This window comes from Euphorbia lathyris, chromosome 3, assembly GCF_963576675.1.
Source record: "Euphorbia lathyris chromosome 3, ddEupLath1.1, whole genome shotgun sequence".
NCBI classification, from domain to species: Eukaryota; Viridiplantae; Streptophyta; class Magnoliopsida; order Malpighiales; family Euphorbiaceae; genus Euphorbia; species Euphorbia lathyris.
Window position 1 is genome coordinate 98,830,192 of NC_088912.1, and position 14,486 is coordinate 98,844,677.

Sequence of the window (14,486 nt, forward strand, 5' to 3'; positions counted from 1 at the left end):
CCGGAACTAACCATGAGCAGGGATACTTCCAACCCCTCCTGCCTCCATAAAATTTAAGGATTAGAATGCTAAATTGGTCATTTGATTAAACTGTGATTAAGTATTTGATAAATTGGCATTTGACATAAAAAATTTGATTGAATATTTGATAAATTGGTCTTACCAGGGGCAGTACCAGCCCCTATCTCCAAGAAATAATAATGGCATGCTGGTTTTGGCCCGAGAAGTGTTAGACCCTTTCTAAATCCAAATTTCTATTTTTCTTTTGCCGGTTAGGCCCCCTTAAATCCAAATTTCTAATTTATTTTTTTGTCCTGTTAGGCTCTCTCAAATCCGAATTTCTAATTTTTTTTTTTTTTTTTTTTTGGCTATTAGGCCTCCCTAAATCCAAATCTTTTTATTGAACACAGTTTTTTTTACATGTTAAGAATCTAGCTTAATTTTAAGACATTTTATATTGATACTTAAAAATTTAGAAAGTTCGATTTAGCAAAAAAAAAAAACACGCACGTGCAAAACCGGGCCCCCCAACTGACCACTCCTGTATTCGTCACTGCTCACGAGTATTATATACTTCCTGCAACCAAGAATCAAGGTGAAATTTCATTATTAACACAAACAATGCACAGCTAACAGAAAACATTAAACCTAATAGATTTTTTTTTTTTTTTTTGGTAATAGATTTTAATTATAAAGTTCAGGAAAGTAATAGAAAAAAAGAAAAAAAAAAAAGTTGAGCACAAATAAAGTAATTTCACCTGAGACAGATAACAGATGTGAAATTACATATTTGTCCCTTGAATAAGCGAACTACAAAGAATCATTTCGTCAATTGACCTGCAACGGAATAATATTTGTTGAAAATGATTGGTGACATCTGTTTGAATGTTGCAAAAACAAAGTAATTTCCTGTTTTGGAAGAGAAATTTTGGGTTGTAATAAGAAAACATAATGATTCCATTCTAAAAAAATAACTATTACAATTTACAGAAACAACAACAAAGTTTTAGTCCCGAAATGATTCGGGGTCAGCTAACATGAACCATCATATAAAACCGTGAAATCAAGTCGTGTCAACGACATAAATTCTCTCCCTCCACTTCGTCCTATTCACTGCCATATTTTCCTCAATCCTAATAAATTCATATCACTCTCGATCACCATCTTCCAAGTTTGCTTAGGTTTTCTCCTAAGCCTCACCATTACATTCCTTTGCCACTCTTCAGTCCTCCTAAGCGGCGCATCAAACGCTCTTCGTCTTACATGGCCAAACCACCTTATTCGGTTTTCCCTCATTTTATTCTCAATAGATTTAATCCCTACTTTTGCAGTGGTTTTCACCTGGTCAGTGACTGACCAAGTGAATTTGGTCGGTCGCCATTAGATCTAGGAGGTGTGACGATGATTTTAATCTCCACTACATGATTTTAATAAGCTTCAATCTAACGGTGATTGATCAAATTCACTTGGTCAGTCACTGACTAGGTGAAAATTAATGCTACTTTTGTCCTAATTATTTCATTATTCACCCGATCCTTTCTCGTATGACCACACATCCATTTCAAAAACAACTCATCTAAAAACATAATGATTTCATTCTAAGTAAAGTTGTCCAAAACTCACATGAGAATACGATTTACAAAAACAATTCATCTGACGTGTTATCATTTATATTATATAGGAATAAAGACCAAATTTGCACCTATCGTTTTTGGAGATGTGCATTTCAATCATTTCTATCTGGAAGCGAATTTGGGTTGTAATAAGAAACATAATGATTTCATTCTAAATAAATGCCTAGTGAATACTACAAGTAAAACTGTTCTGAAATGATCATATGATTTACAAAGACAACGCATCTGACAAGACGGTCATTTTTATTGCATTTATATCATATATATATATATATATATATATATATATAATCATGCAAAAATATATGAACCCATATAACACAATTATGACATTAAAACTCCTAAATATGAGGAATGGAAATGAAAGAAAAACGGAAAGACTTAAAATACTATTTAGTCCTTGACTTTTGTGTTTTCCCGATGATCTTATTTTGTGATATTCACCTACTGACCTATCAAAATATTTGTGTTCCCTCTTATCTATTATTTTGTGCCATTCACCCACTGACCTATCAAAAATACTTTTTCCCCTGATCTATTATTTTGTGACATTGACCCCTGACGTCTAGCAATCAATCACATTTGGTTCTATTTAGACGGTAATTATCACGTCTATAAGGAGACTTGTTAAATTTTGCGTTCGATGATAGCTAACCACAACACAAACAAATGATACAATATTTCATCAATCTGCTTAGTTGACTCAGTTTTCATATAATATATCACAATGGTAAACCACTTGGTTCAATGCTTCTATAACCTTGGAGCACATCAATTCTTCTTCATCCGATTAGCAATCATCTCATATGCGATTGAACGAGTCTCTTTACATACACGCGAATTTCTCTCTAAATTGGACTAAATGTGATTGATTGCTATAGGTCAGGGGCCTTAATAATACTTTAAGTCAAACTAAAACTGATAAATACCTGAATGTTGTGGACTCTGAAATGACTTATTTCCTTCTGAACTTACTTAAAGTGACATATTGAACCCCTCAACTTGCTTAAAGTGCTACACGCTTCAACCTGTCCACATCTCCTCCTTGTCACGTAGCACTTAGGCTCTGTTTCTTTATCGCTGAAAAAAACTGAACTGAACTGAATTGAATTGAACTGAATGCTACTGAATACTGAATTTAACTGAATGCTACGGAACTTAACTGAATGCTACCGAACTTCACCGAACTTAACAATAATGATGATATTAGACTTTAAAATAATTTTAATGATAATATTGGACATTAATAAACTTATAATAATAATAATGGTTCTAAAAAATTTAATAATATCAATAATAAATAAATATATTATTAAATATAAAACTAAATTGAATATCAAATAAAAGTCTGGGTTGATAAAATCTTGGCTCGATAAAAGCCTATGAAATTAAATAAAAATGAGTTAAATTAAAAATACAAATTACATACAAACACAAATTTACATATAATTTAAAGCCTATGAAATTAAATACAAATCTTCATATGAATACAAACTCTTAACTTTTTATTTTAATTAGGGGTTAATGTGCAAAAATAATGTTTTGGGTTAGGAGTAATTTTACCTCTAACGTCCAAAATGGTGCAATTTTATCTCTAACATTGATAAATTCGATAAATTTGAGAAATAATTCATAATATGGATGCAATTCCTAATTTTTAAATATGGATGCATACTTTAGTTTTAATTTTTTTATTAAACGATATATACTTTAATAAACTATCATTTCTTGACTTTTATCTAATTTATAGATAATGATAAAATATAAATAATAATAATAATAAATAATGATAAATTATAGATAAATAATTATAATAATTATAATAAATTATATATAAATAATTATAATATAATAAATAATGATAAATTACTGAATACTGAAACTGAATGCTGAACTGAATTGAATTGAACTGATTGTTACTGAAATTAAGTGATAAAGAACATTGCCTTAGGGGTTAATCATGTCACATTAAGCAAGTTCAAGGGTTAATAAGACATCCTTAAAGTTCAGGGAGCCCATCGGTTTTTTGGACAATGTTCAGGTGCTCCTGATGTATCAAGAATTCAAGCCTACATATAATATCATGAAGAATACATAAATCACATAACATGATAATGACACGACAATGAATTTTAACACTCATAAATATGAAAGAAATTGGAAAACCAAAACTGATTAGTACCTGAATGTTGAGGATTCTGAGTGATGATATCAGAATCAATCTCTAAGTGTCGAATGTTCGAAATCTTGGACCAATAATCTCCTTCCCTTGTGCAACTTTGTGTCAACAAAGGGCAATCCCATATAACTAGAGAAGAAAGAGATTCAGGCAGCCCTTCTTCTGGCATGGAAAGCAGCTTAGGACATTTCCAAATAGTCAACTCTCTAAGTGAAGTGAGATGCTGAAGACCCTTGCTGTTCAAAGACTTCAGATTCTTAAAGTTTTTCATTTTAAGAGAGGTAACATTGGCCGGAAGTAACTCCTCCTCCGGGAAAGATTCAGCGTCTTCGCACCGGTCAATACTGAAGTATGCAAGAGAGGAAAGTGTTCTCAGATTCCACTGTGTCCGGCCGGTAACTAGCAAGTCACAACATGATATCTCAAGGGATTCCAATTTGGAAGGCAGGCTGCCCCTGAATGGCTCGAGTTTCGGACATTCGTTTACTCGTAATTTCGCAAGAAACGGGAAGAGGGAATTCATATGATCTGGGAACCACTTCAAATTCAGGCAGTTAGATATATAAAGCTCTGTCAAACTCAGAACATGTATTCCTCCAGGAAAAGAAATGGCCTTCAGGTTTCTACATCTAGCAAGATCAAGTTTTTTCAAGTTGGGGAAAACATCTAAAGAGAAGTGCCTTAGTGAGTAGTAGTCTTTTATTTCAACCTCTTCCAACTTGGTGCAAAGCTCATAAGTTCGTGTTGCTTCGTCTACTAGAGAGTCTACAGAGCTGAAACGTGCATCAGCTTGCAGACGGTGCAAACCAGAAGGCAATTCTCTTAATTCCATTCGACGAGAATGGTCTTCGAAAACCATCCTTTTGATAGCTTCAACCCTTGGGAATGAAGATAGAAGCTGATGACATTCCTTGATTTCCAATTTTGTTAGAGAGGGAAGGTGATCCGGTAAGACCCTTGTCAGGTTGGCACATTCCAGTATGCAAAGCTCTTCGAGGAAGGGGAAGGCTCGACTGCCATCTTCAGCTACATAAGGAGTCCATTCCTGCCATTCTGGCATTCTCTCAAACTTCAAAGTTCTAAGAGATCTGAATGGACTTTTCGCCAACGGGCATTTTCCGTAGAATTCAGGTCCAACTATCACAATGCTATGGAAGTCTGTGATTGACAATTTCTGAAGACAAACTAACTGCCCAAGTGGTGGTAAGGAAGAGCAGTAATTGCACCCATCTAACTTGAGGGATACTAACTTTGAGAAAGAAGAATCTCCTACCCAAATCGGGAACATTGTACCACCATATCCTGATACCGAAAGACTTTCTAAACCTGTATGTGGTTGTAGTAACTCCAATAGGTGTCTTTCATGTTGTGAATCATCAGCATTCCCATCCCACCTCAGTTCTAATTTGTGAAGCTGTTTTTTACCCTTCATATCAGCTTCAGAAACGGATCGAAGATCTGCAACATTTTGAAGATTCCAAATACGAAGTTTTCCATGTAGAAGTTGAAGCTCCTTCAATTCTTTAATGCTAGAACCACTCCCTTTTCCTACCATAAAATCGGTAAGCTTTTGCAGCTTCCTCAGTTTTCCCATTTGAGATGGCATTTCTCGCAAAGTTGTCCAACTTATATCGAGATGACAGAGATTTACTAACATGACGAAGTTAGTTGGCAACTGGTCGAGATACACACAATATGCTAATATTAAAGTCTGCAAATTGTACAACCTGCATACAGTCACAGGTAACCTTCTGATTGATGTTTTGGATAGATCTAGATACCGTAAATGTTTCAATTTGCCAATTGAATCAGGCAACTGAGTTATACTATTGTAATGAGATAGTGAAAGAACTCGAAGGCGAATTAGTTTAGGAAGTAAATCATTAGTTACCTCTGAATCAATGTGGCTTCCCCACCACTCCACAGCATCCACATGTAAGAAGGTGCGTAAGTATCTAGCTTCGTTGACAGGCCTGAATTTCTTGAAAACATCAAGCAGTCTTCTTGTGTACGATAAATGTCTTGCCCTTCTAACCGCCTTAGATGAATTATCACCCTCCAACCAGAAGCAAAATTCTCCAGACTCAAACTTAGCCAAGTCATTTATAAGGTCATGCATAACAAAACATGAGGAATCACCACTTGACCTTTGAAAGAATGATCTCGATACGAGATCACAAAAGTACTCGCTTCCTACATCTCCGTCTTCTACAAATCCCTCTGCCATCCACAAAAGGACTAATGCCTCCTTTTTGAACTCATAGTCCTTCGGAAATATTGCACAATAAGCAAAGCATCTCTTTAAATACGAAGGAAGATAATGATAGCTCAATCTTAACGCTGGAAGAATCTTGTCATTTGCCAAGTCCCAGATGTTGCTCTTTGATATCTTTTCCCATTCACCAGTATTTCTCTTTGAACGTAGCAGACCGCCAAGGGCTTTCAAGGCTAAAGGCAGGCCTCCGCACTTTCTCATTATCTCCATTCCAACTTTTTCTAACTCCATTTTTGCACTCAAATTTTCGCCACCAAAAGCATGCTTTGCAAACAATAACCAGCAGTATTCATTAGTCAATTCTTGCAGATGGTAATGAGATGATGAACTGCACACCATTGATGCAACACTTACATTACGAGTCGTGACAATTACTTTACTTCCTTTTTCCCCAAACTTCAAAGGAGTATGCAGAATGTCCCAATCAGAATACTCATCTGTCCAAACATCATCTAAAACAAGCAAGAACTTTTTCCCCATCAGAATCTCCTTCAGCTCAAGTTGAAGTTGATTAAAATTAGCAGTATCACATTTCTTTCGATTCAACTCCTCCAGAATATCTTGTGTTACCTTCAAGATATCGAATTCTTCAGAAACACATATCCAGGCTTTTAGATCAAACCGCTCACTGACTCTGCTATCATTGTAGATAAGCTGAGCAAGTGTGGTTTTCCCTACCCCGCCCATCCCCACAATAGAAATCACATCGAAATCGTTACTACTCGCATCACCCGAAAATAGCAGCTTCATCAAGGCTTCTCTATCATCATCTCTGCCATAAATAACAGACTCATCAACTAGAGAAGTTGATGGAATTTTCTGGGATGTTGCTGTTTTATCTCCTACATATTCCCGCAAACCAAGAGCATCCTTTTGTTCGACTAAATATTCAAGTTTCTCAATAATTTTTTCAAGACTTTCAGCAATGTACCCTGACGCTGATATTGCTTGAATCCCCTTTTCAAAGGGATTCAAGGAAGTTAAAGATCCCCGCAATTGAACATGGCTGGTATCAGAGCTCGAAGCTTCCATCTCCATTCGCAGAGCTTCATAAGCAACCTCATCTAACAAGTCTTCAGCTTCATACACAGCATGTTTCAGGTCATCTAGCCATCTTTTCACAGCTGGTCTAGTGATCTGCTTCTCCTCTGCATCTTCCATCACTCCATCAACAGAATTCATCATTATATTTAACTTTTCTAGCAAACCTTGATTGAGTTTCTGGCCATTGAAGAAGTCGAGAACTGGACGTGAAGCCATTCTGTCAAACAAAACCTGAAGCAAAGCAGAAAGAAATGATCCTCCTACCAAGGCTGCAGCCATTGTTTCTTGTTTTCACCAAAGTTGTGATTATGGTAATAAGAGATAAGCAGGAAGACAAAGCAAACTAACGCAGAGATAAGCAGAAAGAAGAAAATGGTGATGAAAAGAGATCAAGATTAAGCTTTACTAAAATATTTTATCATAATTTCGATGAAGGAGCTACAGAAGACTTTCAGCAAAAACGTAAATTATATTTTATCCATAAGTGGAAGAATTCACTTTTGTCTTTTATTTTATTTTTTATTTTATTTTTTTGGGAGAGAGGAGAAAAGTCACATGGTGTGTGGACAAAACAAATAATATAAGCATTGCTTCTCATTTGGACTTCAACAGTTGCTGAGCTATTTCCTCTGCAAATTCTATTCTTGGCAAAAGTCATATTTTGTCCCTTGTACTTTACTTTATTTCCATAATAAGCCCATATATTTCAATCTGGCCTCGTTAGCCACTATACTAGTAATTTTTGGATAATCTAGCCGCTAACTAACAACACGATCAAGCATATCTCTTACTCTCCGTCAATTGACTTGACAACTAAGAGGATTACATCTGACGTGAATGACAACACATTTACTGACAGAGTGTGATAGATGTGCCTAATAATTTTTGTGTTTTTTTATTTCCCACATTATTAAAAATGATTAACATAGAACACACGTGGCATCATCGACAAATGGGATTGCGGAATTCAGGTCAAAATGATAACGAAGGAAACAGAAGTCAAACGGCAAAGGGTTTCTCGTTATAAAATAAAGACTTAAAGCAATTTCATTCCATTTCTTATAGTTGAAGGATCATAGGTGTAATTAACCCAAAGAAAATACCAAAGCAACAAGTATACAAGAATTTGATTTGGAGCACACTAACCTGTTGCTCCAAGTTGAAGAGCCAAATTGTCCCTTTATCCAAAATTAGCCAATAGAGAAAAGTGTCCAAAACTGAACAGAAAGGCACCTTCCTGTTTGCTAAATCATTCCAAAATTCAGCTAAGAATTGATATTGCAAAAGAAAAAACTCAATTTCTTCATTTCAATAAATTGTTAAAGACAAATCTGTGTTTTAAATAACTGTTTCTCACACATTACATGATATTTTTCAATTGTTAAATGATTGCAGCTCTGTCTCAAGAACAGGGCTGAAAAAATGCCAACTCGAATCATGAAAAGGAGCAAAATAATCCTCTGAAACTGTCTTGATTATAAACTCCTTTGTGAATCTTCGAGCAGCTACAATATGCTTTGATGAATCAACAAGAACTGAGTTCCTAAACTCTGATAAGTACTGATACACTTCAAAGCTATTCCCAAACAATACAATTTGGTTCAACTGCTCTAGACCCCAGTTTGCTTGTAAGAGATTGTTATATAACTCTGCCTCGCAATGTGGCATGTAGAATAGCGTTGGCTTTGTCACACATCTGCGACCATGCTCGTTTGTGGATAGAACAGAACAACCTAGTGTTTCCAGGACTTGAGATTCTACTGAAGAAAGAACTGGATCAAAAACTTCGATGTCGCCTATCCAACTTAACTCTTTTTTCATTAAGACCGCGACACTCAGCTGAACTCTAGGGGTTTCATACGATTCGATGCTGCCAATACCATATATTACCATCTGCATTTTCAACTCTGAGCCCAGAACCTGGTGAAAATAATCTGCCAATTCTGGAGTTCGGATTTGTTCCAAAACATTCTGATAGAACTGTGAGTTCTCTACCCGCTTCATACAGATCTGCATCTTTTCCATCAGCTTTGATTGTCTGTACGGATCAGATTCAATATCAGTTGGAGACCATGGCTGCTGCTGCTTTTCTGACGTCGCAGTTTTAGGAAAGTTTCTCCTCTGTTTTCCACGACGAGGTAAAACAACTGTCCATTCTCCATTACCTTCATGTTTGTCAAGGGTGAGTACTTTAGCAGAAGCAGCCATGACGATGTAATGTCCAGAACGATATTACAATACAAAGATTCAAGTCACAGTATATAAGAGTTATTCGACACTTTGTTCGTAGGTATTTGTTGATGCAATGAATGTTCAAATACTAAGCACTCCAACCTATTTTCAAACCACAATAGTTCTATCAGAAGGGATAATTTGCATTTATACCACACAAACTGCTTTATTATAAATTTATTTCAGGAAACAAAAGAGTAACATCACATGAGTATGTTTAACTACTAAATAGAAAAGAAAAGGTATTGAATAAAAGGTGCACCATGAGATACTAATAAAATGCACTCTTGCTTTTACAAAAGCAGCAGACGATATCATCAGACCCGTCACAAGTAATCTAAAAATATATATATAATGGTTCAAATTCAATTCTTGTCTTGACAAATTTGACAATAAAATCAATTATAGACACCACAGTCCCAGCTTAAACAGAATCCATAACATGAGTTCAAATCTCCTTCTGGAAAAATAGAAAAGTAACAGAAACAATAACCAAAAGCTCAACAATCTCTCCAAGACACCAATGCTCACCCTCTAGGTGACACTTTCTAGACCAAACCGAAGGAACTTGAACCTGATCAAAGGACCTTATGCAAAAGAAACATCAAACTAGAGCTAAACAGAAATCCTCATTGCTCTGAATCTATAATAATTCAAAACAAACTTCAGTGTTTTCCCATGGCCTTTGCTGGCCATTTTTCAGTTTTCTAGCAGTTCACATGGCTCTTCATTATAACCTTCTAAGCATGCATGCTTATTTCAGTCAAACTACCATGTAAATTGCAGTTACTACTTCACACCTCTTAATTAACTACTTCATATTCGACAGAACTGACATATATGTAGACATTAAGCCCTTGGCTACCAAGAAAGTCAACTTTGAAAATAAAACTAGGTTAATAGAATGGTATTCATTTCAACTGAATTTGAAATTTACATTTTTAACCATTTGAAAACAGTTTTTTTATATGTTTGATGTAGCTATATAGAAACTATACTTTATCACAAAAAAATAAATAAATAAACTACACAAACCCTTTGAAGGTTAAAAAAGTCATCTCAGATCAAACAAGTAATGTCTTTTTTTAAGCGAATTTGATGTTTACAACTAATCAATTTAGTAAGCAGGGACTTGATCTGTCCAATTATAATTGATCATCGGCTCAATGTGTTAAATAAAGATTATATTAGTAAGAAGGGACTTAATCTGTGCAATTATAATTGATCAAGGGCTCAAAAGATTAGAGGCTCAATCAACAAAAAAATGGAAAAGATAAAGAGCTTAAAGATGTTTCTTTCCTACATTATGTACTTATACTACAATCTAGGTTAGTAAGAGTGAAAGAAGTAAAATGAGCAGTAAAAAGAGTGAAACTGCTGGGAATAAGATTTTATCAGGCTGCACATAAGATTTTGACATACGCAAACAGAAATCGAATCAACAATTTAATACAGCCATTACCACAAAGAAAACAAGGAGTTCAAATAGACTAAAACAATTCCAGGAGGATTAATTCAATTCTATAAATGTATGATGTTTCAGATACAACATTGTAAAGAAATCGAAAACCCAATCAGGCATGACAAGTACAAAATTTTGAGAGATAATTACCATTTGAAAAGTGATGAAAAGCAAAACCCCAAATTGCAGAACACGGAGTGCTGAGGCGGATAAAAGTTGCTCAATCAAGTGAGAATCCAGATCATCGGAAAGAAAGAGGAATAGGGACCAGATGATGAGGAAGAAAGAGGAGAGAGAGAGAGGAAAGAAGAAGAGAAAGAAGAGAAGATCGGGTTAACTGGTTAGGGTCGGGTTCTACCTTGATAATAAAAGGCAAATTTACATAGAAACTCATTTTGAAAAACTATCTACAACAAGTCAAAATTATTGAAAAACTAATAAAATCATTAGTTTTAAAAATTAAACTTTATAAATTAAGGCCTTGTTTGTTTGGAAAAAATATTCTTCCCAATTTTTCATTGTTTGTTTGAGCAGAAAAATAAGTCAAAGAAAAATAAGTGACAAGTCAATGGAAAATGAAAGAAGAAATAAACAAAACATACGCGTTTAGAGAAAAATGGGAAAAACGTTAAAAATTGTAAAAATACTAAAATATGAAACACGAAAAAACATGAATAACGTGAAAACATTACATAACACGAGAATATGAAAAAAAACCCGCAAAAACATGAAAAGGTGAACAAACGTGAAAAACACAAAAACACACAAAAAAAAGCAAACACTTGAAAAAGCACAAAACATGAACAACACAAAAAAGAGAGAAAACGCGAATGAGTGAGAAAACGCGAATTATACAAAAACTTGAAAAAATACGAAAAACACGAAAACGCGAAAAATGCTAAAACACAAAAACGTGACAATAAGTGAAAAACGTGATAAACATGAAAAGACAAAAAATGCAAGCAAAACACGAAAAAGTAAAAAACACAAAAACATGAAAAATACGAATAACATGAAAACGTGAATAACACGAAAAGGTAACAAAGTGAGAAAAATAAAAAAACGCGAAAAAAAAGAAAAAGGAAAAAATCGAAAAAACGAAAAACTAAACGTGAAAACATAAAAAAAAATACAATAACGTTAATAACACGAGAAAACGTACAAAAAATGCCAAAAATGTGAAAAAATGTTTTTCGTGTTTTTAACATTAATTTTTTTCATATTTTCGTGTTTTTCCACTTTTTTCCATGTTTTTAACATTTTTTTACTTTTCGTGTTTTTAACAAATTTTCACGTTTTTTTTTGTGTTTTTTCACGTTTTTAGTGGTTGGAAAATATTTTCCAATGTTGTAGCCAAACACTGAAAAATATTTTCCAATGTTGTTGTCAAATACAGAAAAATATTTTATTTTCCTGCACAATATTTTCCCTCCATAAAATTTTCCAGAACACAATATTTTCCCCCAAACAAGCGGGGCTTAAGAGTCTATGATATATTTAAGTATAAAAGCATATTCTATTTGATATATACAGAAAAAAAAAATATATTAAAAATTAAGTTTGATAATATGATTTTGATGATATTGATGCTGGACCAGCTTATTCACCCGATGATCAAAAGAGATTGTCAAAAAAGTAGGACCTGAGAGAGTCCTCGTCTTCGGTCCATGGGTGGATTATATACAGATAGATAAAACCTTATTTTATATACTCAATTATGATATTCACGTAAAAAGTCCTTAATAAAACAATAGACAAGGTCAAAACGATCTGACCTAACTCCACCAAGCAGGTGTACATGATAGATTTGTTCATGGATTGGTTCCAACCTGACCTAACCGGATTTAATATATAATTATTTTGTCTAAGTCCAATCCAGTCCGCACTATATTTATAGTAGGTTTGGGTTATTTTATTTGTTTCGTGAAACTACAAATGATACTAATGTGAAATCAAATACGGACATAGAGTTTTATAAAACTTGTTTTGTATGTTAATGGTTTGGATATTTTTATACTTAAGAAATTTTTAAAAAAAAATTATTCTGGAATATAAAGTTTATTAAAATTTCGGTCCGGACTAGGTCTGGGTTTTGAGATAAATCTCAAACCATTCTATATTCATATTTAAGTACGGTTGCGTCGGACCAGACTTATTACGAAATATATATGTTTAAGAAGTTTTTGAAGAGCGGATCTAGACGAGTTGGGCGAGTCAGTGGATTTTTGAACAAGTGTAATGCAAGACAGGAATTCTGATCAAATTTTAGTTTGGTTGTCGGATCTAGCGATACATGTTGGTTTTTAGCTCAAATAGTGCATTCATGGTTTTTTGTAAGTTAGTCCTTTTATTTTCAAAAACACACTTTAATGTTTTTGAGTTTTGATAAAACTAACTGCTTAGTCGTAAATTTTATGTAGATGATAAATTTATCCTTATACATCTATGGCCACTGAACTTTTCTCGTTTTTACGATATGACCATTAAACTTTTAAATGCAACATAAAAATCACTAAACTTTATATTAAATTACATCTATAGCTCTTATTACCGTTGACCATATATTACAACCATGAGGCTATACAATGTAGCTTAATTTTGAGAATTTTTACATTAGTACTTAAAATTTAGTTATTGACCACTCAGATTATAACACATATATATACGAAATTCTTTTGAACAAGTTCGATTTAGCAAAAAAAATCTACACACGCACGTGTAGAATCGGTCCCCCACCCAACCAATCATGTATTCGCCACTGCTCAGAATCCTCATAATAACTTCTGAAATTTCACAATAACTTTTGAAACTGTATCAAAATTGTGCTTTTCTTTCATCTCCTTTAATGGAATCTCTGGGTCCGTTTGTTGTTTGTTGTTACGGTTTGCTGTTGGAAAAAAAAAACTTTTTTTTCCAAAAAGCAGAGATTATCTGCTTTTATAAATACTACTTTTCAGGTATAAAAGACAAACAGGAGGTCACTAACCAAACATCTAAAACTCTCCTTTTTGAAGTGAAAAGACAAACATGAATGTGGAAATTAGCAACCAAACACCTCTCTGTTTGCTTCCATGGCCTCTTTGCTTCTAAAACTTTCCTGTAATTTCTTCAAATTGCAACCATAAAAATTAATAAATCAATTACTTAATATTTAAGAAATTATAATTATATGAGAAAAAATATAAAATGCTAAAAATATATATTTTATCAATGAAACCAAATGTAAAGGATAAAATAGGTATTTTAAATTCTATTTAGTCAAATTTGACTATTGGATTATATAATTATTTTTAAAAATATAGGGATTAATTAATTTTTTTAAAACACGGGAAGTAAACAATTGCTTACACTATTTTTTTTTTGGTAAGAAGGGAAGGGAAAAAAAACAAACAAACAAAACCTAACCCGGGATCAGTCTAGGAAGACTGACCCCAATCCTATCCTCAAGAAGAGAAGATAACAGAAAAGAAGGAGGAACGGAAAGGGTAGAAACACCTAACATCCCCCTATGCCCAGCAGCTGCCAAGCGATCCGCCACGCGGTTTTGCTCCCTATAAATATGGGAGAAGGTAAGAGAATCGAAGGCAGGACGAAGCCTCAAGATAGCTTTAATGAGATTCTGACTCTTAAGACAAACAGCCTGGCTATCCGAAATCCTGT

The 14,486-nt window shown here is 34.0% G+C and overlaps 2 protein-coding genes across 4 annotated transcripts; both read right to left on the reverse strand.

Moving 5' to 3' along the window:
* Nucleotides 1–507: 507 nt before the first annotated feature.
* LOC136223877 (putative disease resistance protein At3g14460) lies at nucleotides 508–7,411 on the reverse strand. 3 transcript variants are annotated; one of them, XR_010686177.1, is made up of 4 exons: nucleotides 3,817–7,411; nucleotides 2,564–2,724; nucleotides 759–837; nucleotides 508–577 (listed from the first exon to the last, which is right to left on the reverse strand). XR_010686177.1 is itself a non-coding variant. In XM_066012043.1 (2 exons), exons 1-2 carry the CDS (start codon nucleotides 7,409–7,411, stop codon nucleotides 3,690–3,692), a joined length of 3,609 nt encoding a protein of 1,202 aa, XP_065868115.1. In that variant the 3' UTR covers nucleotides 3,517–3,689. The 3 variants fall into 3 exon arrangements, 1 of the variants encoding a protein (XP_065868115.1); XR_010686178.1 differs by having other exon boundaries at nucleotides 2,564–2,729; XM_066012043.1 differs by lacking the exons at nucleotides 508–577; nucleotides 759–837; nucleotides 2,564–2,724 and adding an exon at nucleotides 3,517–3,703.
* A 1,007-nt stretch (nucleotides 7,412–8,418) lies between these two features.
* On the reverse strand, nucleotides 8,419–11,191 carry LOC136223878 (protein SENSITIVITY TO RED LIGHT REDUCED 1). Its single transcript, XM_066012044.1, has 2 exons — nucleotides 10,977–11,191; nucleotides 8,419–9,466 (listed from the first exon to the last, which is right to left on the reverse strand). Exon 2 carries the CDS (start codon nucleotides 9,338–9,340, stop codon nucleotides 8,507–8,509), a length of 834 nt encoding a protein of 277 aa, XP_065868116.1. The 5' UTR covers nucleotides 9,341–9,466; nucleotides 10,977–11,191; the 3' UTR covers nucleotides 8,419–8,506.
* Nucleotides 11,192–14,486: the final 3,295 nt, after the last annotated feature.